This window comes from Marmota monax, unplaced genomic scaffold, assembly GCF_021218885.2.
Source record: "Marmota monax isolate L192 unplaced genomic scaffold, Marmota_monax_Labrador192_F-V1.1 WCK01_AAM20220418_F8-fsc00001, whole genome shotgun sequence".
Taxonomy (NCBI): domain Eukaryota; kingdom Metazoa; phylum Chordata; class Mammalia; order Rodentia; family Sciuridae; genus Marmota; species Marmota monax.
The window spans coordinates 14366067-14388489 of record NW_026693777.1 but is presented as its reverse complement, the minus strand read 5'-3'; the positions used below and the strand labels follow the sequence as shown (position 1 = coordinate 14388489).

General features: G+C 36.8%; 2 protein-coding genes and 1 non-coding gene across 7 annotated transcripts in view; all 3 read left to right on the top strand.

Moving 5' to 3' along the window:
* The window catches only part of L2hgdh (L-2-hydroxyglutarate dehydrogenase), a 45196-nt gene extending 38733 nt beyond the window's left edge, over nt 1-6463 (top strand). For 2 of the 3 annotated variants that reach the window (XM_046461704.2, XM_058584520.1), the window contains exon 10: nt 4077-6463. In XM_046461704.2, the coding sequence (XP_046317660.1) occupies nt 4077-4272 (196 nt within the window). In that variant the 3' untranslated portion in view covers nt 4273-6463. The remainder of the gene's footprint in view (nt 1-4076) is intronic. The other variant, XR_006855485.2, reaches the window with a different exon arrangement.
* Nucleotides 6464-15062: 8599 nt separating this feature from the next.
* Sos2 (SOS Ras/Rho guanine nucleotide exchange factor 2) overlaps nt 15063-22423 on the top strand; it is a 96327-nt gene continuing 88966 nt past the window's right edge. For 2 of the 3 annotated variants that reach the window (XM_046461230.2, XM_046461229.2), the window contains exon 1: nt 15063-15226. In XM_046461230.2, coding sequence (XP_046317186.1) covers nt 15140-15226 — 87 coding nt within the window. In that variant the 5' untranslated portion in view covers nt 15063-15139. The remainder of the gene's footprint in view (nt 15227-22423) is intronic. The other variant, XM_046461228.2, reaches the window with a different exon arrangement.
* On the top strand, nt 18114-18219 carry LOC124104881 (U6 spliceosomal RNA). Its single transcript, XR_006855561.1, has one exon. It is a non-coding gene; the product is annotated as a U6 spliceosomal RNA (small nuclear RNA).

Here is a 22423-nt window from a genome sequence, read left to right as displayed (position 1 = left end):
AGACTTGTTCAGATTCTATTTCACTCCCCCACCTTCCAACACAGTATAACAATATAGTCAGTTTCATTTACACTACCTCCCCTGTCTCTCTCCTCCTCCTCTTTCCTGGTCCCCTCCTCTATCCTATTGGTCTCCTTCTGTTTCGAGAGGTCCAACATCTTTTTTTTTTTTCTCCACTCTTTTTCTCCCTAGCTTCCACATATGAGAGAAAACTTATACAACCCTTTACTTTCTGAGTTTGACTTTCTCAATTTAAGTTTTTATGGTTGTTCTACATACATCTGGGATGATGGAACAAAATGTGCTAAAAAACTGACTGATATGCTCATGACACAATACTTATAGGGAATTTATGGTTTTAATGCATTGGATTGCAAGATTAATAAAAAAGGCAGAACTTGGGTTTCAAGCTATAGAAATCCATTGATCGTATTATTTAATAGATGTGCTAGGGAAATGCTTATTGAAAGATGGGTACTACATTTATTTCAGATAAGATAAATATACTTTAAGGCAAAAATATTGTTAGAAATTAAAATATTAATGATATATAAATAAAATGTATAGAAATAATATTATTAGAAATAAACTTGTGCATATAATAGCATAGCTATGAAATTCAGAGGAAAAACCTGACATAATTGCAACAGAAATCAACTGTATTATTAGGTAATTTTAAGATGTATCTGTTAATAAAAGAATAATTAAGCATATAAAATATTAGACCATTTGAATATAGAACATAGAACATTTACAAAAGCTCAAAATGTTCTAAACCCTAAATCAGATTCTCAACAAAATTCAAAAATTGGGCATAGAGGGCTGGGATTGCTGAGTGGTATGGTGCCTATCTAGCATATGCAGGGCTCTGGGTTCAATCCTTAACACTGGGGGGGGGGGGAGTATGCATAGAAAAACAATGTTCTTGTCACAATCTAGTTAGGAACAAAAATACATTCCTTGATCAAGAGGGAGGGAGGAAAGGAGAGTAAGGGAAGTACTGGAGAATGAAATCTACCAAATTATGCTATGTCTATGTACAAATATACCACAATGAATCCTGCCTACATATATAATTGTAACACACTGATTAAAATGAAAATAAAGAAGGGAAATCAGAGTAGAGCAAGCAGCTTAGGGAGAGGGAGGAGGGAAGAAAAGGGGAAGTACGGGGGAATGAGATTGATCAAATTATGTTATGTGCATCTTGGCATAATGAATTCAACTATTAAATATAATGCACCAATAAAAAAGAAAAAAGAATAAAATAAATATTTAAAGCAAAAAAAAAAAAACATAAACAAATGCCATTCCTACATGTATGGAAATTACTTTGGAATTGTTTATTTTATTTTCCTCTATCACCACTTCTAATTTAAACATACTAATGTGGACTTGTATTTTTAGATTAGCAGTAGGTCCCATCATGAGCGTTATAAAACTCTAGATTATCCTATTTGGGACTGGCCAGATATGTCAGTTATTATCTTTCATAGCTGTTTCCCCCACCCAAAGTATAATGCCTGCCATGTGACAATAATGTAATACAGGACTTTTCAGATGAATGAATGTAATTATAGATTCCCCTATTGTTTCTGGACATGCATAAGTATTTAGGATATACCTTCTCATTAAATTTAGCTAGAAATGTAGCAAAATACATAGAGATAGCAGTAAGTTAATTGTAGCTGGATTTACAGATTAATTTGTTAAATCATTTTTTTTCAGTTGTTAAAATAGTATTAAAAGTATCAGAAGTTAAAACTTTCGGTTTCTAGCTTTACTGAATACCTACTATGTATAAGACACAATCTAGTCATGGAGGGAGAGGTGAGGTATTGTACAAGACACTGTGCATACTCTCAAAGACATGGATTTCAAGTTATCTCAAGCCAAAGGGTTCAGTGGGGAAAGCCTATATATAATCCTGCAAAGAAAAACTAAGTCGGATCTTAGTAAAGCAGTATTTTATCTGAGTGCGGTGGTTCATGACTATAATTCTAGCATTTCAAGAGATTGAGGCAAGAGAATCACAAGTTTGCAATTTAGCAAGACCTTGTCTCAAAACAAAAAGAGGTATGGGTATAGCTCAATGGTAGAGCACTACTGGGCTAAATCCCCAGTACTACAAACAAAAAAAAGGAAAGAAAAAGAAGAAAAACAATATTTTATTTTCAGTTTGAACTATAGATTTTGAACACTTAGGCAAGAGGATGGGGAACATTGAGGACACAATACATGTTTATAAGAGAAATAAGTGCAGACACATTTTTAACTTGTGGTTAATCAGTATTAACTTCAACATACTTATAAGGAGCAAGAGGAATGTACTGATTAAACCTCTACAGAAGAAAGTCATTTTACACTAACACCAAACATCAGCATCTGGTCAACATACTGATCTTCTGCCAGACACAAGGAAAAGGTCAGAGATATTCAAACAGAGATATTCTTAATTGCAACAGTAGTGTTTTCTAAGAAAAAAGGGGAGGGGCACTGGTGTGGTGTGTATGTGTGTGTGTGTGTGTGTGTGTGTGTTACTGAGGTTGGAACCCAGGGCTTCACATATATTAGGCAAGTGCTCTACCACTGAGCGATATCCCTTTTTAAAAATTTTCATTTTGAGATAGGGTCTCACTAAATTGCCCTGACTTGCCTTGAACTTGCAATCCTCCTGCCTCAGCCTCCTGAGTAGCTAGGATTGTAGGTGTTTGTCACCACACCCAGCTGAGAAATGTTGCTTTGATGAGTTGAGATGAACTATAAATAAAGACTTGCAGGATGGACCAGAAACTAACTGATAGACTGATAGGTATCCTTACCTTTAGAAATGTCAGCATTCAGGGCCATTCTTTTTGTGTTCTAAAATATCAGATTCTTAACTTGAGAATTTTTCCCACTCAAGAATTTCCTATCCAAATTCTCTAGGATTTCATTAGGGCAAATTACTTACCTTAATCATAGTATCTTTTACACTTGTGATTCTTATATACTTCACTATAAATGCACAGCATACCTGTGTGACTTCAGGCAAGGAACTTAATCTTTCTGTTTCTTGGCTGTTAAATATAAACTGCATCAGTTTTCTTAGAGTTGTAAGGATAAATAAGATAACTCCTAGCACAAGATAAACACTTAGTAAATAATAGCTATTATTATTGTTATCTCTCTTCAGGCAGGTTTAGGTCTAACTCTCCTATCATTTTGTCTATCTTCCTCAAGTACTTATCTGAGTACTTATCCCAGAATCAGTAAAAAATATTTCACATTGTTGCCTAATTTCTTGAGTCTTGGTGGTGTAAGATAGCCTTTTCACACTGAGTTTCTTTGAGCAGTTTCAAAGGAGGTGCTTTATGACTCTAAAAACATTAAGTATTTTAAACAGAAATCTGTGAACTCAAATGATATAAAACAGGATTTTAGGTAGTAAAGACTCACTGAATTAACATGCTGCTGAATTCATTCATTTTTTGCTTTTCCTATCATTTTTTTAGTTAATTGGGTATCTTGATATTGAAGGTTAGATTGCTAAAAATAAAAAAAAAACTATAAATGAGAATTTGTTACCATTTAATTTTTACTCCATAAATTTTAATAGTGTCCTATCAAGACAAAATAAAGAAAAAAAGGATAAGGAATGCAAGTGAAACACATAATTCCTGTTTTCATTGCTTTGTATTAACCAAAAGAGCCTTATTGTTGTCATTGATTGTTTTTATAACAAATTCATTTTATAAATTTAAATAAAAATAAATCTATTCTAATTAAATGTAAATTTATCTGCTCCTTTAGGAAAGAACAGATGTTTATAAGGAACTTACCTATGTGTGCATATATTTGATAAGCATTTGTTGCGTTGCCAGGTAATAGGCATTATGCTATAGGTTAGGACATAGGTTTGCCAGACTCTTGATGACAGTCTTTGGCTAAACATAAACCTATTTGGGTTTTCATATAATTGTACATTTAGAAGACTTTATTGCTTTAAAAATACTTTGTAAACCACTGTAAACCACTAACTTAGAAAGTGTCCTATCTCTATGAGTCAATTGATTACTACTTTTTTGCTTTTGCAGAGGTCCAGCTGGAGTAAGAGCCCAAGCTCTGGATAGAGATGGAAATCTGGTAGATGATTTTGTATTTGATGGAGGAGTTGGGGATATTGGAAGTCGCATTCTTCATGTGAGAAATGCTCCTTCCCCTGCTGCCACTTCCTCCCTTGCAATTTCTGGAATGATTGCAGATGAAGTGCAGCAACGGTTTGAATTGTAAATAATGGAAGGGGTTGGGTATGCATTATAACCTCCATATCAGCAACAAGAATGTATTAATTGTGTTCTTTAATTGTAATTTAAGAAAAAGATTTTAAACCAGGATGGTGGCACATGCCTGTAATCCTAGTGACTTGAGAGGTGCCAGGAGAATTGCAAGTTTGAGGCCAGCCTAGGATACTTAGCAAGATCCTGATTGCAAAAAAAAAGCTAAGTAAGTACAAAATAAGCAGGACTCCGGAGATGGCTCAGTGGTAGAGCACCCTCGTAGGTTCAATCTCAGTACTGGGGGAAAAAAAAAAAAAAGAAATGGTTTTAAAGTCACCCTTTTAGATTAAAAACCCCACTGAATCATCAAAATTGTATAACAGAAACAAGAATTTTAAAAAATTAAATTTCATGCTCTTTATGAATGAAGAAGCAAGGTGAAGTTTTATCTGTCTTGAATCCCTGACTTTGTTAATGATCTATCCTTAACTTTCAAGAGAAGACTTGACTCTTTTAGAATTTTGGGGAGGAGCTGGCAAGTAGTCTCCAGCTACTTGGGATGATGAGATGGAGAGGATCACTTAAGCCCAGGCTGATAAGTTGTTACTAGCCTGGGCAAAATGGTGAAAGCTCACCTCATTAAAAAAAGAAGAAGAAGAAAAAGAAAAGAATCTTTTGGTAAAGGTGAAATAAAAAGTTGATTATTCCTTGAAATCAATTTTTTGGCTTTAATAAGCTGTTTTGTCTCTCATAGAAGAAAAATCTAGTATAGTGTATTGTATGTTGCAAACGTTCTTTTAATTCTGAAGAGTCATAGAAGAGCTGACATAACTTAGAGCAACAATTTTATATTTGAAAGTTAAAAATTTTTAATTTCAAGAAAATACATGATATTTCACATTTCTAAGTAGTTTAAAACAAAACTTTTATTATTTCTAATCTCTTTATACATCTCTATAACGTGATATTGGTATCACTACATTCACACAGCTGTATATCATATGTGATTATTGCTACAGTCTTCTGTGGTTGAGAAACTAAAAGCACCTAGAACTGATAGTTTTTTATAAGAGCATTTTAGAATCCTGACACTGATGTATAGAACTCTGTAATTTTAAACAATTATTTATCTCATACCTCTGTCCTAATATTTTCAAAATGTTGGCCAAGATCACTCATGTTCATACCTATTTGGTTTTTCAGGGCTCCTATAAACTTTTATGAGGACATTTCTCCATTTTTGATGAATATCTAACTTTGAGGCATTCACTTTTGTAAACCGCGAAAGTGCCTTACGTTCATGTGTACTTCATGACTATGTTAAATCAGTGGCCAGTGCCATTCTGTATACTGTATATACGTGTGTGGTTTATCTGATTGAATGTTTCTTACAGTTGAGAATGTTGTCAAATAGAAATGTAAGTGAAAAACGTGGCAACCTGACTGGAGAAACAGAACCACAATTTAGGTGAGACATTTTTCAATCTATTCTCTCACATGTGCTCCCTCAGGACTAATCTTCCATGTTTCATTTTTCTTACCTCTTATCTCTCCAAAACTGTTTGATGGATGAGTAGAAAGGATGTGCATGTTGGTTGATAGGAAAAACTTTTCTGTTTTCTTCCTTTTTTTCTTCACTTCAGCCATGGTGATTACATTGACCAAGCTACCTCATCCATTAATTTGAAAGAATACTCATCATCAACTCCAGTTCAAGAAGCAGCTCATCCTAGGTAAATAGATTAGGCAATTATTGAGCAGTGGGGATGAGCATATTGAGAACATTCAGAAGTCACTGACAGAAGAAACAAGCCCCAATGGATCATTACAACAACTGATTCCTTCGAGAAATGCAGCACACAGGATGTTTTTCTGTTCTTACAAGACTACTAAGACGTGGAAAATATTACAGTTCTCTATTTCATCAGCAGTAAGATTGCATACACACTACGCTGTGGAAAAGACTAAAATTACAAAAGTAACTGTCCTAATGGACGCAATCCTCATTCCATTGGGGTCTGTACTATACCCCCAAAAATGTAAGCAGGAAATTTATTGAAAAAATTTTTGCACATGTAGGTTATTCTGTTTGTAGCATTGAATATTATGTCAATAGGGTTTTATTGTTAAATACTTATATAATATTTAAGGGTTTTGTTTCTGAGAGAAGAAAATGTATATTAGTATTAAAATATTTTAATGAGCCTTGGTGTTGTGAACATATTTTTTAGTTCCATAAAAACTTTTACTCAAATAAATATTCTGTGTGTAAAACTTAAAACTGTCATAGCTTTAGATAAGCCAATCTTTAAAAAATTAAAAACTGCCTTCTATTTGTATATAACATAAAAATGAAGCAGAGAAGTTTATATTTTAAGTTAAAAGTGAAGCATTTTAGGTTTTAGCTTCATCGTGTTTAGTTTGTGGGGAACTCAGTATACTGGCAAGTACATTTTTGGTGTTCCGTGTTACATAACTTAACTCTTTTATCTATACATGTATGTATATCAAAGTCCTCCCTTGATCCTCTCAAAGTTTGCACTGTTTGGGGAGTTGCCCTTGTTGTTGGCAGAGTTTCACCTCCCCTGAGGTCATTTAGAAGTCTGCCTACTAACTACTGGATAACTTTAACTCTTAGAACTTTCTTCAAAGGACAGTGGTGAGAGGGATATATATTGCTAATCCCTGGCATATGGAAGTGTGTTGGGCCTGCGTTTGGAGGCTGTCCAACCCTGATGGCTGTGCCTGTGAGTTATCCCTGTGAACCTAAGACAGATGGTGTCTATATTGTTTAAGAGCTAGCTCTGCCCTCCTGGGCCCTTGATTTATGTCTAGACTTCTTTGGCTAGATGTTTCTTCATCTTTCTGAGTATACACCATTTATTATCTAAACACATTATGGACAATTTTGAGGAGCAATTGTGAAGTAAGTTGCTAAGTTTTTGTACTGAACTCCAGGATTTTTTTTTGAAATCTCTTCATAAGAATTTAAGGTGGCATACAATCAATCAACAAGTACATGAAAAAATGCTCACCATCTCTAGCAGTCAGAGAAATGCAAATCAAAACCACCCTAAGATACCATCTCACTCCAGTTAGATTGGCAGCCATTATGAAGTCAAACAACAACAAGTGCTGGCGAGGATGTGGGGAAAAGGGTACACTTGTACATTGCTGGTGGGACTGCAAATTGGTGCAGCCAATTTGGAAAGCAGTATGGAGATTTCTTGAAAAGCTGGGAATGGAGCCACCATTTGACCCAGCTATTCCCCTTCTCGGTCTATTCCCTAAAGACCTAAAAAGAGCATGCTACAGGGACACTGCTACATCGATGTTCATAGCAGCACAATTCACAATAGCTAGACTGTGGAACCAACCTAGATGCCCTTCAATGGATGAATGGATAAAAAAAATGTGGCATTTATACACAATGGAGTATTACTCTGCATTAAAAAATGACAAAATCATAGAATTTACAGGGAAATGGATGGCATTAGAGCAGATTATGCTAAGTGAAGCTAGCCAATCCCTAAAAAACAAATGCCAAATGTCTTCTTTGATATAAGGAGAGTAACTAAGAACAGAGTAGGGTCGAAGAGCATGAGAAGAAGATTAACATTAAACAGGGATGAGAGGTGGGAGGGAAAGGGAGAGAGAAGGGAAAATGCATGGAAATGGAAGGAGACCCTCAGAGTTATACAAAAGTACATACAAGAGGAATTGAGGGGAAGGGGAAAAATAATATAAGGGGGACAAATGAATGTCAGTAGAGGGGGCAGAGAGAGAAGAGGGGAGGGGAGGGGGGATAGTAGAGGATAGGAAAGGCAGCAGAATACAACAGACACTAGTATGGCAATATGTAAATCAATGGATGTGTAACTGATGTGATTCTGCAATCTGTATATGGGGTAAAAATGGGAGCTCATAACCCACTTGAATCAAATTGTGAAATATGATATATCAAGAACTATGTAATGTTTTGAACAGCCAACAATAAAAAATTAAAAAAAAAAAGAATTTAAGGTGGAAGGGTGGGTGCAAGGACAGGGCAAAGTGGTTGGGAAAGAAAAATGCCTAGAAATGTTTTCAAATAGTTTGTGCCCATTAAAAAATGGACATAAACCCCAAAGCCCTGAAGGGAAGAATGGTGAAACCAACTAACTATACTTTTCTGACCTCAAATCCTAAAGTAGATCATGTTTTGTGAAGTGTTATTATTGCCTGCTAATGGAAGGGTCTTTCATCAAAGTTATCTTGTTAAGATTCTTTTTCCTCTTGGATAAATGAGAATTTTACCTTTTACATGTGACAAGAGAGGTATATGATAGCATGCTTTGGGTTGCTCACGGAGCCCCATTTTAAATTTAGGGAAAGACCTGATGGCCAATGGTAACAAAGTGATGTTGCTTACTAAAGAACCTTGAATTTCAGCCAAGTTTGGCTTAAAACTGTATCTTTAGAATCACTTTTTTTAACTTTGTTCCTCTGAAACTGCTGGAGTAAAATGAATAGGCAAAAGCAGTGTTGATAATTTTCTCCATGCCTTTCATATATAATTTTACTTACATTTGTCCACTGAGAATACAAGAGATGTCTTTTAGTGCCACCAGTTTATGATCAAGGGTATTTTGAAGGATCCGGTAGCCAGTATTGCTTGGAATACAATATCAGGTTGCTGTTTCCAAGAATGCCTAATTCCTTCAACCTTTGATTGCCTAACTTTTTCTTAGATTCTTGATCAGTCGTACTAGCTGGGACATGTACAAAGTTCTAATTGCCTGGATCCTTTTAAATAGCAAGAGCCAACCAGATGGAGATGTACCTCAGTGGTAGAGCATGTGCCTAGCATTTGTGAGGCCAACCCTGGGTTTAATCCCCAGCACCACAAATAAATAAATACTGGTAACCAAGTATGTTGGTAATGTTATAGAGCAGTTGTCTTCTGATATCCAAGATGGTGCTTTGGGATTTAGGGATATCAAGTAGGGTTTGTTTTGATTTGTTTTGTTTTTGCTTTTATTTTTGCATGTTAGAATTTTGTGGTTGGTAGTAAATTTTTTAACATACTTTGAGTTTAGATTTCTCTCAAATTACTTGATAAGTTTTTTAGAACTAAAGAAAATAAAGGCCTAGTATTAAATTTTGTGCTATTTTAACAAGGTTGAGATGACATTGAGGATTTCAAGGTTCCACCAGCATTTCCAATTGAGAGGATAGTGGAAGGAGAATATATTGATTGCATTTATCCTAAGAATGTATATGGTAGGTGATAACCACAGGGTTGAAGGGAATTAGGACTAATCCAAATTATTCAGCTTCCAGGAGTACCAACAAGAATTTTTAGAAGGATCACATCGATGGATCACACCAAAGGATCACACTATTTTTGCCTAAGTAGAGGGTATATGTAAATTTGGCCAAAAAACCTGAAATTTGGCCAAATATGGTAGCCCATGCCTGCAATTCCAGCCACTCAGTAGGCTGAACACAGAGGATTGCTTGAGCCCAGGAGTATGAGACTTGTCTGGACAACATAGCAAGACTCCTGTCCCCCAAACAACAATAATTACAAAAACAAAACAAAAAAATGAGTAGAATATTGTAATTATCAAATAAAATAACACTTCATTGTGGGCTAGTAGTATAAATTAACAAATACCATTTTTTCCTACCCTTGTGGAGGAAGTTTGTGTCTTTTGGTATTTTGAGTTCATCTTCTGGGAATAGAATCCATTCTAACAAGATAAATGAGACTATGTTTATTCTAAGGCATACAAAATCATTAGAAAGCTGATGAAGTAGACTCTAGATAGGTTGGGCTTTCTGGAATAAGTCCTAAAACCACACCACAAACCAGGCCACCAACATAGCAGTTCCAAAATAACTATGATCCATCAACAGGGTAATTGGCCAGACAGTGAGTCTAGCCATTGCTGCTGCTGCACACAAATAGTGACCAAATGATGGCTGCCTACAGAAGTATGAGATTTGTAGCTTCCATTCACTTCTGGCTTCTTAGATCTCACTCAAGTGTATCTGAAAAGCTCATCCTAAATCATTTCCAGAATCCTAGCTGCAAGGAATCTAGCTTTTAGCTTTCCTATCAGTGATAATAGGATAATAGGAGGATAGAATGTATGTTGCCTGTCATATGCTATAACCATCACGCCTACTAATTAATTACAAATAGCAAACAATGTAGGTAAATTACTATATGTGCTAACACTTTGGGGCAAACAAATCAATATTTGTTTTATTTATTTTCTGATTGCTAACAAACTAAACCCTGTCTGGGAGCTATACTGAACAGATGATGAATATATTCATTGTTGATACCTCAACTTGATAATCATCAGGACTTGGAAGGATTTTATTGCAATAATACAAATGATATGAACTTGAATGGTGCCTTTCACTTTTATTATAGGACTTTGTATCTGGAACAGCTACTTACAAAAAATGACTATCTGGTAATGGTGGCAATATCTGAATGACCTCAGTGTCATATTCATACTCCAGAGCAACAGGAAAATTATTTATGTTTAATAGCAGATTGTAAGTAACAATAACACATAATGCTTTTTTCTATAGGGCACAATGAATCTTTTGGAATTTCATAAAAATTATAGTTCTTTTTGAGAAGACATCATTGGTAGTCTTTTGCAGGGCATGAGGTTTCCAGAGAAGAGCCTCCCATGAGGGTTGTAGGTCGACTCTGCTCCCACTTCTTTCAGGCAAGTTGACTATGAAAGAATCAAAGCCCATCTATGGCAGCGAACTATGAAAGTAACAACATTTATTGTTTCCTGTGGTGTTGCTTTGATTTGCTACTGATTGGCAGCACTTGTAGCTTTAAATAAATTAAGGAAGTATGAAATCAGAAATGGGAGAAATGAAGAAAAAAAAAAGAAATGGGAGAAATGTTTAACAAATCCTTTTAGCAAATATTTTTTAGTGAGAGAATATTAGTAGTAAAATTTTATCTGCCTTTTAAAATCAAAGATGTACTTGGGTCATTCAAATTATCTCCCAAAGCCATTATAAATTTGAAAAGGGCAAACAAAATTACTGCTATCAAATTATTAATGTATTTAGTGCATTAATTTCATATCAACTTTATGATTGAATTTTTGTTATATGTATGTACCCCTTCATAGTATCAAAGCTTAATATTTCCATTTTTTTTGGCCCATGAAGCAAAAGTTTATAATCAGGCTGGAATTTTTTTTATTAAAAATAACTTTTAATTTTTCAGTGTTTTGAACAAATACCACATTCACTTGGTTGAAAATTCAAGTTACAAAAAGGAACTTAGTGAAAAGTCCCTCTCTCCTTCAGCCACCCAGTTTTCATCTTTGTTACAAGAATATTGTATAGTCTTGCAAAGAAATTATATTTACATACATAAAATAGTACCTACTTTAAAAATATAAGTGCTACCATATTCTGTGTATTATATTAAGCATCCTGCTCTTTTTACTTTGCATTGTATCTTGGGGAATGTTCCACAGAGTCTTGGTCTTACTTTATAGGTTCCATTATGTGGATTTACGATTATTTATTGAACCAGTATCCTAGTCCTACTGATTATTTAAATTAATGTTTCTAAGATGTGTTTTGTTTTTGTCATAATGAACAACACTACAGTGAATAAACTTGTCTCTAAGTGGTTTCATATGAACAAGTATACCTCTGGAACACATTCCTAGAATTTCGTAGGTCAAAGGGTATGAACCTTTCAAATTTGGGTTTTTCCCCTTTTGTTTAGTTTTATTTATTTATTTATGTGTAATTGTAGATGGACAGAATGCCTTTATTTTATTTGTTAATTTTTATGTGGTGCTGAGGATCGATCCCAGTGCTTCACATGTGCAAGGCAAGTACTCTGCCACTGAGCTCCAGCCCAAGCCCCAGCCTGTTTAGTTTCTTTCTTGAGGTGAAGTTTGTACTATGTTTTCCAGGCTGGTCTCCAACTCTTGGGCTCAAGTGATCCTCCCTCTGCTAAGTAGCTGAAACTACAGGTACACACCATCCCACCTGGCTCCTTGAAGTTTTAATAGGTATTATCAATTTATACTCCCATCTAAAATAGAGTTCCTATTTCTGCATATCTTTAATGTCATAGTGGGTAATCAACCTTTTTGAACAGTGCTGTTCTAATTGATGAAAAAATAATAACAGTATAATTTAAATTTGCATTTTTTCTTATATGAGCAAAGTTGAGCATCTTTAATTAAAGTTTAAGAGACATTTATATTTCCTTTTCTGTTAACTATATTTTCATACCCTTTTTTTCCTTATTGAATTTTAGTCTACTAATTTGTAGTAACACTTTTCTATGTTAGGGAAATTAATTCAAAGGTGAATTTAAAAAATGAATTGCAGGGTTGGGGATGTGGCTGAGTGGTAGAGTGCTTGCCTAGCATACTTAAAGCCCTGGGTTTTGTGGTGCCCTAGCACCACAACAAAACAAAATAAAACAAAAAAGCTTAAAAAACTTGTAGTATAAAGTTATAAATATGTTTTATTTTTTACATGTAAATTTTTGGTATATCAGGAATTTATGGTAGTGTAATGTGTGGGGTGTGGATCCAACTTTGTTTTCTAGATGGCCCACTTGGCTGGCTGGGAAAATTTTTACTGGTGTCATTCTTAGATTATCTCCTACATGCATGAAGATCACATTTCTGTTTGCCTAGCCCAGAGATCACAGCTCAGATGCCTGTAGAGACTAGGCAGGTTACATAAAAGGGGGAAGAATGCCAAGTGGGGAGTATAGCCAACTGGAAATGGGATGGCATACTTTCCTAAAGAGGGCAGCCACTACCCAGTGCCTGCTGATTATTCCCTTGCACAAAGGCAGTACGCCCAGCATTGCCTGATTTTGTCAAGAGAATCTGGAAATGTAGATTTTTATATGTAGTCTCTTGAATTTTAAGATGGTAACAACAATTTTAAAGATTTAAATACAGCCCTGACTAAACAAAATGTGTCTTCAGGCCAGATTTGGCCCAGAGGAGACCTCTGATATCCTTGGACAAGAATAAAACTTCCCACCAACAACATTATTCTCTTATGAGAAAGTAGGGTACCAATCTAGCAATTTGACAGTAGCTTATGGCTTGGGTCTGGGAATGGGGGAGAAAAGTAAGAACACTTTATAGAAGCCAAAGTCTTCACCCTTATGGACTGAAAGATTAGTTGGAGAATTACAAGCCTTACACTATCCCAAGTACATGGCAATGTGCACATGGACATTTATTGCAGGACATTCTGACTCAGTGGATACTTGGATTAGACAAATGCCTGCCTGTTTTGTTTTGCCAAGATCATGAAATGGTGCATGTTTTGGGAAGGATAATTTCTCAATTACTGATTCTGAAAGTGAAATGTTCCATGGGCTAATTTTTTTCACCTTGTTCTTCCTTTCCCTTGCTGCTGGTGGCTGGGTAAAGGGAGTAGTACATGCCTTTATTCTTTACAACCTGTTAAAAGCCATGTGCTCAGCATCGTTAGTGGGGTGAAATTTCTGACAGGTTCTAGAGTTTATGTCTCCTCAACTTAGAGAAGCTTACAGGTTGGGTTTTTTTTTTTTTCCTAGCTTGCTAATGAATAGGACTTCATCCCATGAGCAGATCTAGGTTTTGTAGAATCTGAGGCATATATGATTAAAGGACACGATTAAGAAAACGAGTTACAAAAAAATTATCAGAAAGTTTTATGAAAATGATTTGATTTTTGTGAACACACATGGGTTAAGTGAAGGATCTTTAAATTCAAGTTCACTTAAACAGTGAACTTTTTCTGGCCCTACAACAGTGTGCAAAGGGATTTCTGCACCCCACAATACCATTCGACGGTGTTGTGGGGATAATTATCTCCTATATACCAAGGAGCCATGTAGAGCACTAATACGCCAAGTATCTTGCTAGTTCTGATGCGTTGTTCTCCACAAATCCCTATACTAACTGCCTCCCACGACTGCAGTCCTGCGGCTGGAGGCTCACCAAGGGTGGCACTGAGTCGGGATTGTCTTGGGAAGGTGTAGAGGAAGAAGTGTGTGCGTAAAGATCAATCAATAAATTGGGGAGTAAGTCTGGAACAGACCCCTTGTAAAGTTCCCAGGAGAGGCGGACTCCAGGACCCCCCGCGCCCCAGCGCCTATCCGGCGCCTTGGCTCCGTGGCGCGCATGCTCCGTACCGGGCCTCTCCGGCAGCTCCGGATAATGAGCGCCGGGCCGAGGGGGCGGGCCAAGCCGCGGCTGGTGCGACCCGGAGCTCTGCTGTGGCCCGAGGGGCTCTGCGCTGCTGCTGAAGGGGCGGCTGCAGCGGCCAGCTCTGTACGTCCGAGTGGGGCTCGCTCGTTCGCCTCGCACGCCCCGTCGGTCCCCTGGGCCCTCTGGGGGTGACTCGGACGGGCCGGGCCGGCGGCGTTGCCTGTCGGGAGGGCGGGGATGAGGAGAGGAGCTGCTGCCGCCGCTCTCAGCCCGCCGCGGCCGTAGCGGTAGTCAAGGGCGGAGGCAAAGCCAGCTGTACCCTCGCCGGGCTGCGAACTCAGACAAAGGAGGAGCCGCCGTAGGAGCGGGCCAGCGCCTTGAGAAAGGAGGTCGCTGCCTGGGGTGGCCGGAGTTCGCGGCCACCGCGCTTCCTTAGCGGGCGCTGCGCGAGGCAAGGGCCGGCCGGGCCAAGGAAGCCGCCCCCGGGGCCGCCGCCCGCCCGCCGGCGCCGCCCCCGAGCCGCCTCGGCCGTAGCTGCGGCCCGGGCGGGAGGCGGCGGCCGCCGGCGAGGCGAGGCGGCCCGCGCCCTGCCTGTCAGGCCACCGGCCCTGCCCGGTTCGGCCCGCGGGCCGCCCCCGATGCGGAGGCTCTGCCGCCGGGGCCATGCAGCAGGCGCCGCAGCCGTACGAGTTCTTCAGCGAAGAGAACAGCCCGAAATGGCGGGGACTGCTGGTCTCGGCCCTGCGGAAGGTCAGTTCTGGGGCGGGGGTGGCCGCCAGGGCCCTGGGAGGGGCCGGACGGCGGGCGGGGTGCGGGGCCCGGTCCCCCGAAGTTCTAACGGGGAGTAGCTTGTTCTCCCAGCACTTGGGTCCCGAGGCCAAACAGTGTCTCTGCCTGGCGACAGGGAACTCATAATTGCCTGTTGCATCCTGAAGGACGTTTTCTCAATTTTTTTTTTCTTTTTTGGCCGGGTCCCGGAAGGAAGGTTTTGTTATGATCATAAAACTGGATTTCATGTTGCAGTCATTTCGTCAGACAACTTCCGCCGTTGACCAATTTGTTGTCCTCAGGCAGGATTCGGGCAAGAGAAAGTACCGCTGATATTTAGACAGTTTCTAAAACAAAAGCTCATTTTCAGGTCGGGTAATTATTTTTAATTGAATTCTTTGGGGGTGTTCCCCCCAGGCAGTTTGCTTGTCAAGGTTGTCCACTCGCTTATAAGGCATTGCTTTTTCTTTCTTTTTTGTAATATGAATGTTTCACATGTGTGAAGTGTCAGTGAATCATAATACTCATTTTACAATTCTTGAGGTGAATCTAAAGCGCCTCCCCACTTCCAGCAAAAGACGTCTTGCCTTAATACAGATATTTTCCTTATCCAATTTGGTTAGTTTCTTTTCTGGGTACAATTTCGAATGTGGAATCACTTTAAGGAACAAAAAAGGGGACAGCTCATACAAATCGATCTTTCAAGTTTGGGCGTATTGTTAGGATGCTTCTCTCCTGTTCGTGGTGTCAGTCTTCCTCTGTGAACTTAGGTAATAATTATACTGTCATTTTCATAATAAATTATCTTGTGAGGTCAAGACAAATTCAAAGACTGTATATGGGTTCATGATTACTTGTCATGCTCACTAACATGGGCTTCCTATACTGTTGATACAGACTTAGTCCCTTGTCTTTTATGTAAAATAACCAAGAATAAATTGTAAAAATAATAAAGAAAAAACAATTTTAAAAGATTGCACTTGGGGGCTTGGGATATAGCTCAGTTGATAGAGTGTTTGCCTCCCATGCACAGGACCCCAGCACCACGAGGAAAAAAAAGAAAAAAAAAAAAGGCTACACTTGGAATGTAATTCTTTATACATTAAATTCCTAGAAATGAAAGGCAGTAGTGCATTTAAAGGTAAAAACGTTTTCTTCATGCATTCAGAATTTCAAATTTTCTAGTTTCATGATTCTTAAAAGTAGACATTTCTTCCCTTAGGGCAAACACCAAGTCGTGGCTTTTTAAAACACTTGGTGGAATGACTGTCATTTCACTGGTGTGCAGGGTTCTAAAGTATTAAATTGACCTTCTTCCATGCATAGCCCAATTCTGTAAGGAGAGAGAATGAATTTGGAAGTGTGCTGAATGATGTTAATGAACTCTGGCCTGAATTAAAAGCAAAGGAGGAAATGCTTAGATAGTAATTAGCCCTTCTACCATGCAGAAGTGTGAGTGAAGTTACCAGGTAGGCCTATATTGTCGGCAGAATGAAGCAAGTATATGCTCATTAGTACTTTGTGGTAGCAAATAGTATTTAAGTGTAGGTAGCTTTGATTCTAATAATCCTCATGTACAGGTTCAGATTTATTTTTTTCAGGCTAGGTTAGAACGAAATCAGGACTAGCATCTAAGCCTGGTACATTGCCTTGGTCCTATTACTTAGCGTTTAAATGTTGTGCTTGTTTTCTAGGTGCCTTGCAGATACTATATTGTTGTATTCAACAATTGTGGTATATCCTTTGCTTATAAAATTACTAAGAAAATTTGGCCTTTTGTGGTGAATTATAAAAACAATTTCTATTAATTTATTAAATCAGTGTTATAGAATTGAGATACATTCCCATGGAATCATTTTTTATATCTCTGGAAAATTTTTGGTGAAAGTGATTCAGATTATATCTATTTTTACAGTATTTGGAACATTGTGACATGCAGTTTCATAGTGCCTACTATGAGTTGCAGGCATTACAGCTCTTAAGGTACTCAAGATTCACTCTGCTAACCATGTTTTTGTATGATAAGAATTTCCACCATTTATGAAGAAGACTGTCTTCATATTCATAGGCTGTAGGTTGGGAATGTAACTCAGTGGTAGAATGCTTACTAGCATGCCAAGGCCCTGAGTTCTATCCCTAACACTGAGAAGAAAAAAAGAAGAAAAGCATGCAGAACTTAAACCACCTTCCTCCAGATGACCATAGAGTTACAGACTACTAGGATTTGACTATACTATTTCTCTCTTTCATTTGGCACTACCATTGAACATTTGATATATTATAACTCTATGCATTGTTTAATATTTATTGAACACATTTTAGGTACTTGGCACCATGTTGGATATTAAGATTACAAAAATAAAATTTAAAAAGTAAAGGCCTTTACAAGCTAGACCAAAAGTTCTAAGAAGCATTTACCAACTAGACCAAAATTCTAAGTTCTGAGGTTTGGGTTTTTGTAAATGAGATACCAATTCTAAGCTTAGATTTCTGTAATGAATATCCAGTAGCAATGTAGTTTAATTGGCTCTGTCAGGTTAATGCATTTTAAACATCTTAGTGGAACCTCCAAAATTATTAAAATAGAATTTTCAGAAAGGCAAAAATTCTGTGCAAATGTAAAGAAACATGTGTCAGTGATGTCATTATTTAATGAGAGCTCTAGTAAAATGTTAGATTCATGTAAATTTTTTATTATTTATAGGTCAATTTATCTTATAAATAATAATAGAAAATAATGAAAGTTTCAAGCAGAACACTGCACTGAGAAATGCCTAGTATTATCTTTTGCTGGGTTTCAAGTTTTGGCTAATTTTTATGAAGACTCTGTTTGGCAAAATCATCATTTTCAACATTGAAAAAACAAGGGGTGATAGCTTCTGCAGCACATACACTAAAATTGGAATGGTACAGAGAAGATTAGCATGGCCTCTGTGCAAGGGTGATAGCAAATTCATGAAGTGTTCTGTAAAAAAAAAAAAAAAAAAAGGAAAGAAAATGTAAGGGATTTAAAAAAAATAATATGTAAGTATTTATTTTACTATGTAGAAACACAAAGGCTGAGGAATGGATTTATGGAAAAATAATCGTAAAAATAGAAATGTGTTGTTCTTTAACTTAACTCAGGGTCTCCATGTACTTTACCACTGATCTACACTTCCAGCCCTTTCTTTAACTTTAAAAGCAAAACCTCAGCTAGGGCATTTAAAAACATACAGGGCTACAAAGCAGAGTTGAAATCACATTATTAATTGATAATATGTGGATTGTTAACATTATTGCTAAATTATGTATCTTTCCCAAAAGAGCCAAGATCATAAGTGCCTTCACCAATACTCCCCAAGAACATTGAAGCTATGGTATTCTGTGGGAAAAAAAAGAGCAGGGCTACATTTGTAAGTGTAGTTTATTACCTTTGATTTTGAAGTATCTTTTATTTTATGCATGTGCTGATTATATGCTGAGATAAATTAGCACTCTTCATATGGCAAATATGTCTTAAAACAATTTTACCACATTTTCAGTCTGATATTTCCATGGTAAATGACTTTTCTATAAGGTTTTCCTTATCAGGCTAGCCATGGAAAAGAAAAATGTCTATTTTCTTACCATCTGTAGTTATAAATGTCAGACAGAGCTAGAAAGAATTGGTTGAATTCCTGGGTCTAATTCAATTCCTGTTAAATATCGACCTCCCTACCCTGTGACAATTTTGCTCTCAGATAGCTGTCTAAAAGGCAAGTGATATAGAAAATGTGTGGGTTAATTAATAGCAGTCCATGGCAAGGAAAAAGTAGGTAAGAGCTCTGACTGAGAAATGCCTTTGTGAAATCTGAAAGATTCTAGTGTTTTCTGCCTTTCTACCAATGTCTGTTGGAAGTTTGTTTTAGAAGACTGTACATGATCTTTCCTGAGGCCCACAAGAAAAGTATAGGGTGACTTAAGAAAATAAAATTGGTGTCACTGATATATAATAGGTCACAGAAGTCTTTAAGTACTGGGTTCTGGAGGATATATGGTACTGAGTGTATCCTGTATGCCAGGCACTATTCTTGATACTGAGGATTGTAGCAAGGTCCCTTCTGTCATAAAACTTTCATTCTAAATGGCTGGGAGAGGGCTGGGAGAGACAGACAATAAAGTTGCAAGCAATTATAGGAAAGATAAGTAGGAATTAACAAAACAAACGAGGAGGAGAAGAGATTTGAGGTAGAGGGAACTGTAGGACTTTATTTAAATTAAGAACAAAGAGAATAAGGTCTTTATTTAAATTAAGAACAAAGAGAATAAGGAGAAGTAGCCTGTGTGGTAGACTATATGTAGGTGAAGTTAAGGTCTCTACCTTAGACCAAGAAAGTTGTGTATGGTTATTTGTTAATTATGTAGCAAGGTAATTACATTAACTTGATCGTAATTGCTCTTTGAAAAGATCACTCCAGGTTAAAGCCAGAAACTAAGAGATCCTATGATTTTTTTTTTTTTTTAAACGTGAGGCCTGTTCTGGATTTCCTAAAGCTACTGAATACAACAATAGAACTCAAGAGAATCATTTGGAATTATTCTAAACTAACAATAGCTCAAACCTAATGCAAAGGGTTCAGCCAGAACTGGATGAGCATTAGAAATGCATTTTAACTCGGTGCATTTAGCTCCCTGTCAGCCATGATTTAGTAGCCTTTTCTATTTTCAGTTTAATTTTGGTATGGTATATTTGGAGTAATAATATTCCATTAAAGTGTTTTATGCTGAATATCCACAGCATTACCTGTGTTACCACTTGACATAAATCAAGTATGTGTCTTTTATATTAACCATAGCTTCTCTTTAAAAGGAACAGTAGTTTGATTATATCCTCTGTTAGCCTTTATATTGGAATTAAGAAGGAATTTTAATGAAACTAATGGATATGGCATTATCTCATGTAGTCAGCGTTAGAAATTAACAACTTAAAGTTTTTTTCTTTTCATAAAAATGTGACAATAAGTAGAAATCTTTTAAAATGTATAAAGTGTTATAAACTTCACATTTTAATGTGTAGTAGTGAAGCAACACAATAAAAATAACATCAAGATCTAGGTATGGGTACTAGTGTTAGCTCTTTCAAGTAAGATTTTTCTACATTCTAGTTTTCTTCAAGTTATTTTATAAACTCAAATTCTACTTCTTATTTACAAAACAATCTGTAGTACTTTCTTAATTGACCCATTAGCAGAATTTGACTGCTGATATTTCCCTCTTCCTTAAAATCCTTAATATCTTTGTTTTATTTACTTATTTTTTTATATGGTGCTGAGGATTGAACCCAGTGCCTCACACATGTGAGGCAAGCACTCAACCACTGAGCTACAACCCCAGCCCTGGAAGTCCTTTTCTTACATGACTTCCAGAACACCATACTCTTCTGGTTTTCTCTCTTTGGATATCCTTTCTTATTTATTTATTTATTTAATTTTTTAAATTAATTAATTTATTGGTTCTTTTTAGTTATATATGACAGTAGAATCTATTTTGACATAATTATAAAAGCATGGGCAATATCCTGTTCTAATTTGGTCCTCAGTACCTCTTCTTCCCCTCCCCTTCCTTCTTCCCCCTCCCTTTCTTCTACTGGTCTTTCTGCCATTTACTCATATAGTTATTTTTAAAAAAAATTAATTTCTTGTGAATATAGATGATGGTGAGATTCATTGTGGTATATTCATATATGTACATAGGAAAGTAATGTTAGATTCATTCCACTCTTTCCTTTTCCCATCTCCCCTTGCTTCCTTTCATTCCCCTTTGTCTACTCCACTGAACTTATATATATTTTTTTCTTATCTCTTCCCTTACTGTGGGTTAGCTTCCACATACCAGAGTAAACATTTGATCTTTGGTATTTGGGGATTAGCTTATTTCACTTAACATAATAGTCTCCAGATTCATCCGTTTACCAACAAATGTCGTAAAGTCATTCATCTTTATGGCTAAGTAGTACTCCATTGTGTGTATATGCCACTTTTCCTTTATCCATTCATCTCTTGAAGGGCACCTAGGATGGCTTTATAGGATATTCTTTCTAGGTCTTCTATCTTGATTCCTTTTCATTTTCTCATCCACATCATTTTGACCTCCCCAGGGCTTAGTTATAGACTTGTTTCTTTTTTTACACCCACTCTCTTGGGTATAAAGAGAGCTTTATTATTTCATATATCATTTATACATATTTACAAATTCCTTCTCCTTGCCCTCTCACATAGTAGGCAAATACCACGGAGGTATATATCCTCAGACCCCTCTCCTAAGGTTTTTTTTTTTAATATTTATTTTTTAGTTTTAGGTGGACACAATATCTTTATTTTATTTTTATTTGGGGCTGAGAATCAAACCCAGTGCCTCACTCATGCTAGGTGAGCGCACTAGCACTTGAGCCACATCCCCAACCACCCCCCTAAGTTTTAACTTTCGTTTTTTTATTTTTATACTTCCACATAGATGTATGATGGTTATCTCAACCAATATTGAATTCTTCCTCTTCCTCCCAGAACTTGCTCCTTTTGTAGCAGTTCCCGTATCAGTAATTGGCTACTCCATCCTTCCAATTGTTCCAGCTAAAAATCTTGTGTTATTTTTTAATCTTTCTTTTTTTTTTTAGGTTTCTATCTAATTCATGCCTTCATTTTATTTTTTAATTGATTTTATTATTTTTTAAAATACACAACAACAATGGAATGCATTACAATCCTTATTACACATATAGAGCACAATTTTTCGTATCTCTGTATATAAAGTATGTACACGTCAATTTATGCCATTATACATGTACTTTTTTTGCATCACAATTCTTAATACACATATATACCACAGTTTTTCTGTATATAAGGTGTGTTGACACCCAATTCAAATCTTCATACATGTTCTTTGGATAATGATGACCATCACATTCCACCATCCTTGCTAATTCCTTCCCCCCTCCTTTTCCCTCCCACCCCTCTTCCCTATCTAGAATTAATTTAATCCTCCCATGCTGTCCCTCCCTACCCCACTATGAGTCACCCCCCTTATATCAGAGAAAATATTCAGCATTTGTTTTTTGGGATTGGCTGACTTCGTTTAGCATTATCTTCTCCAGCGCCATCCATTTACCTGCAAATGCCATGATTTTGTTCTTTTTTAATGCTGAGTAATATTCCATTGTGT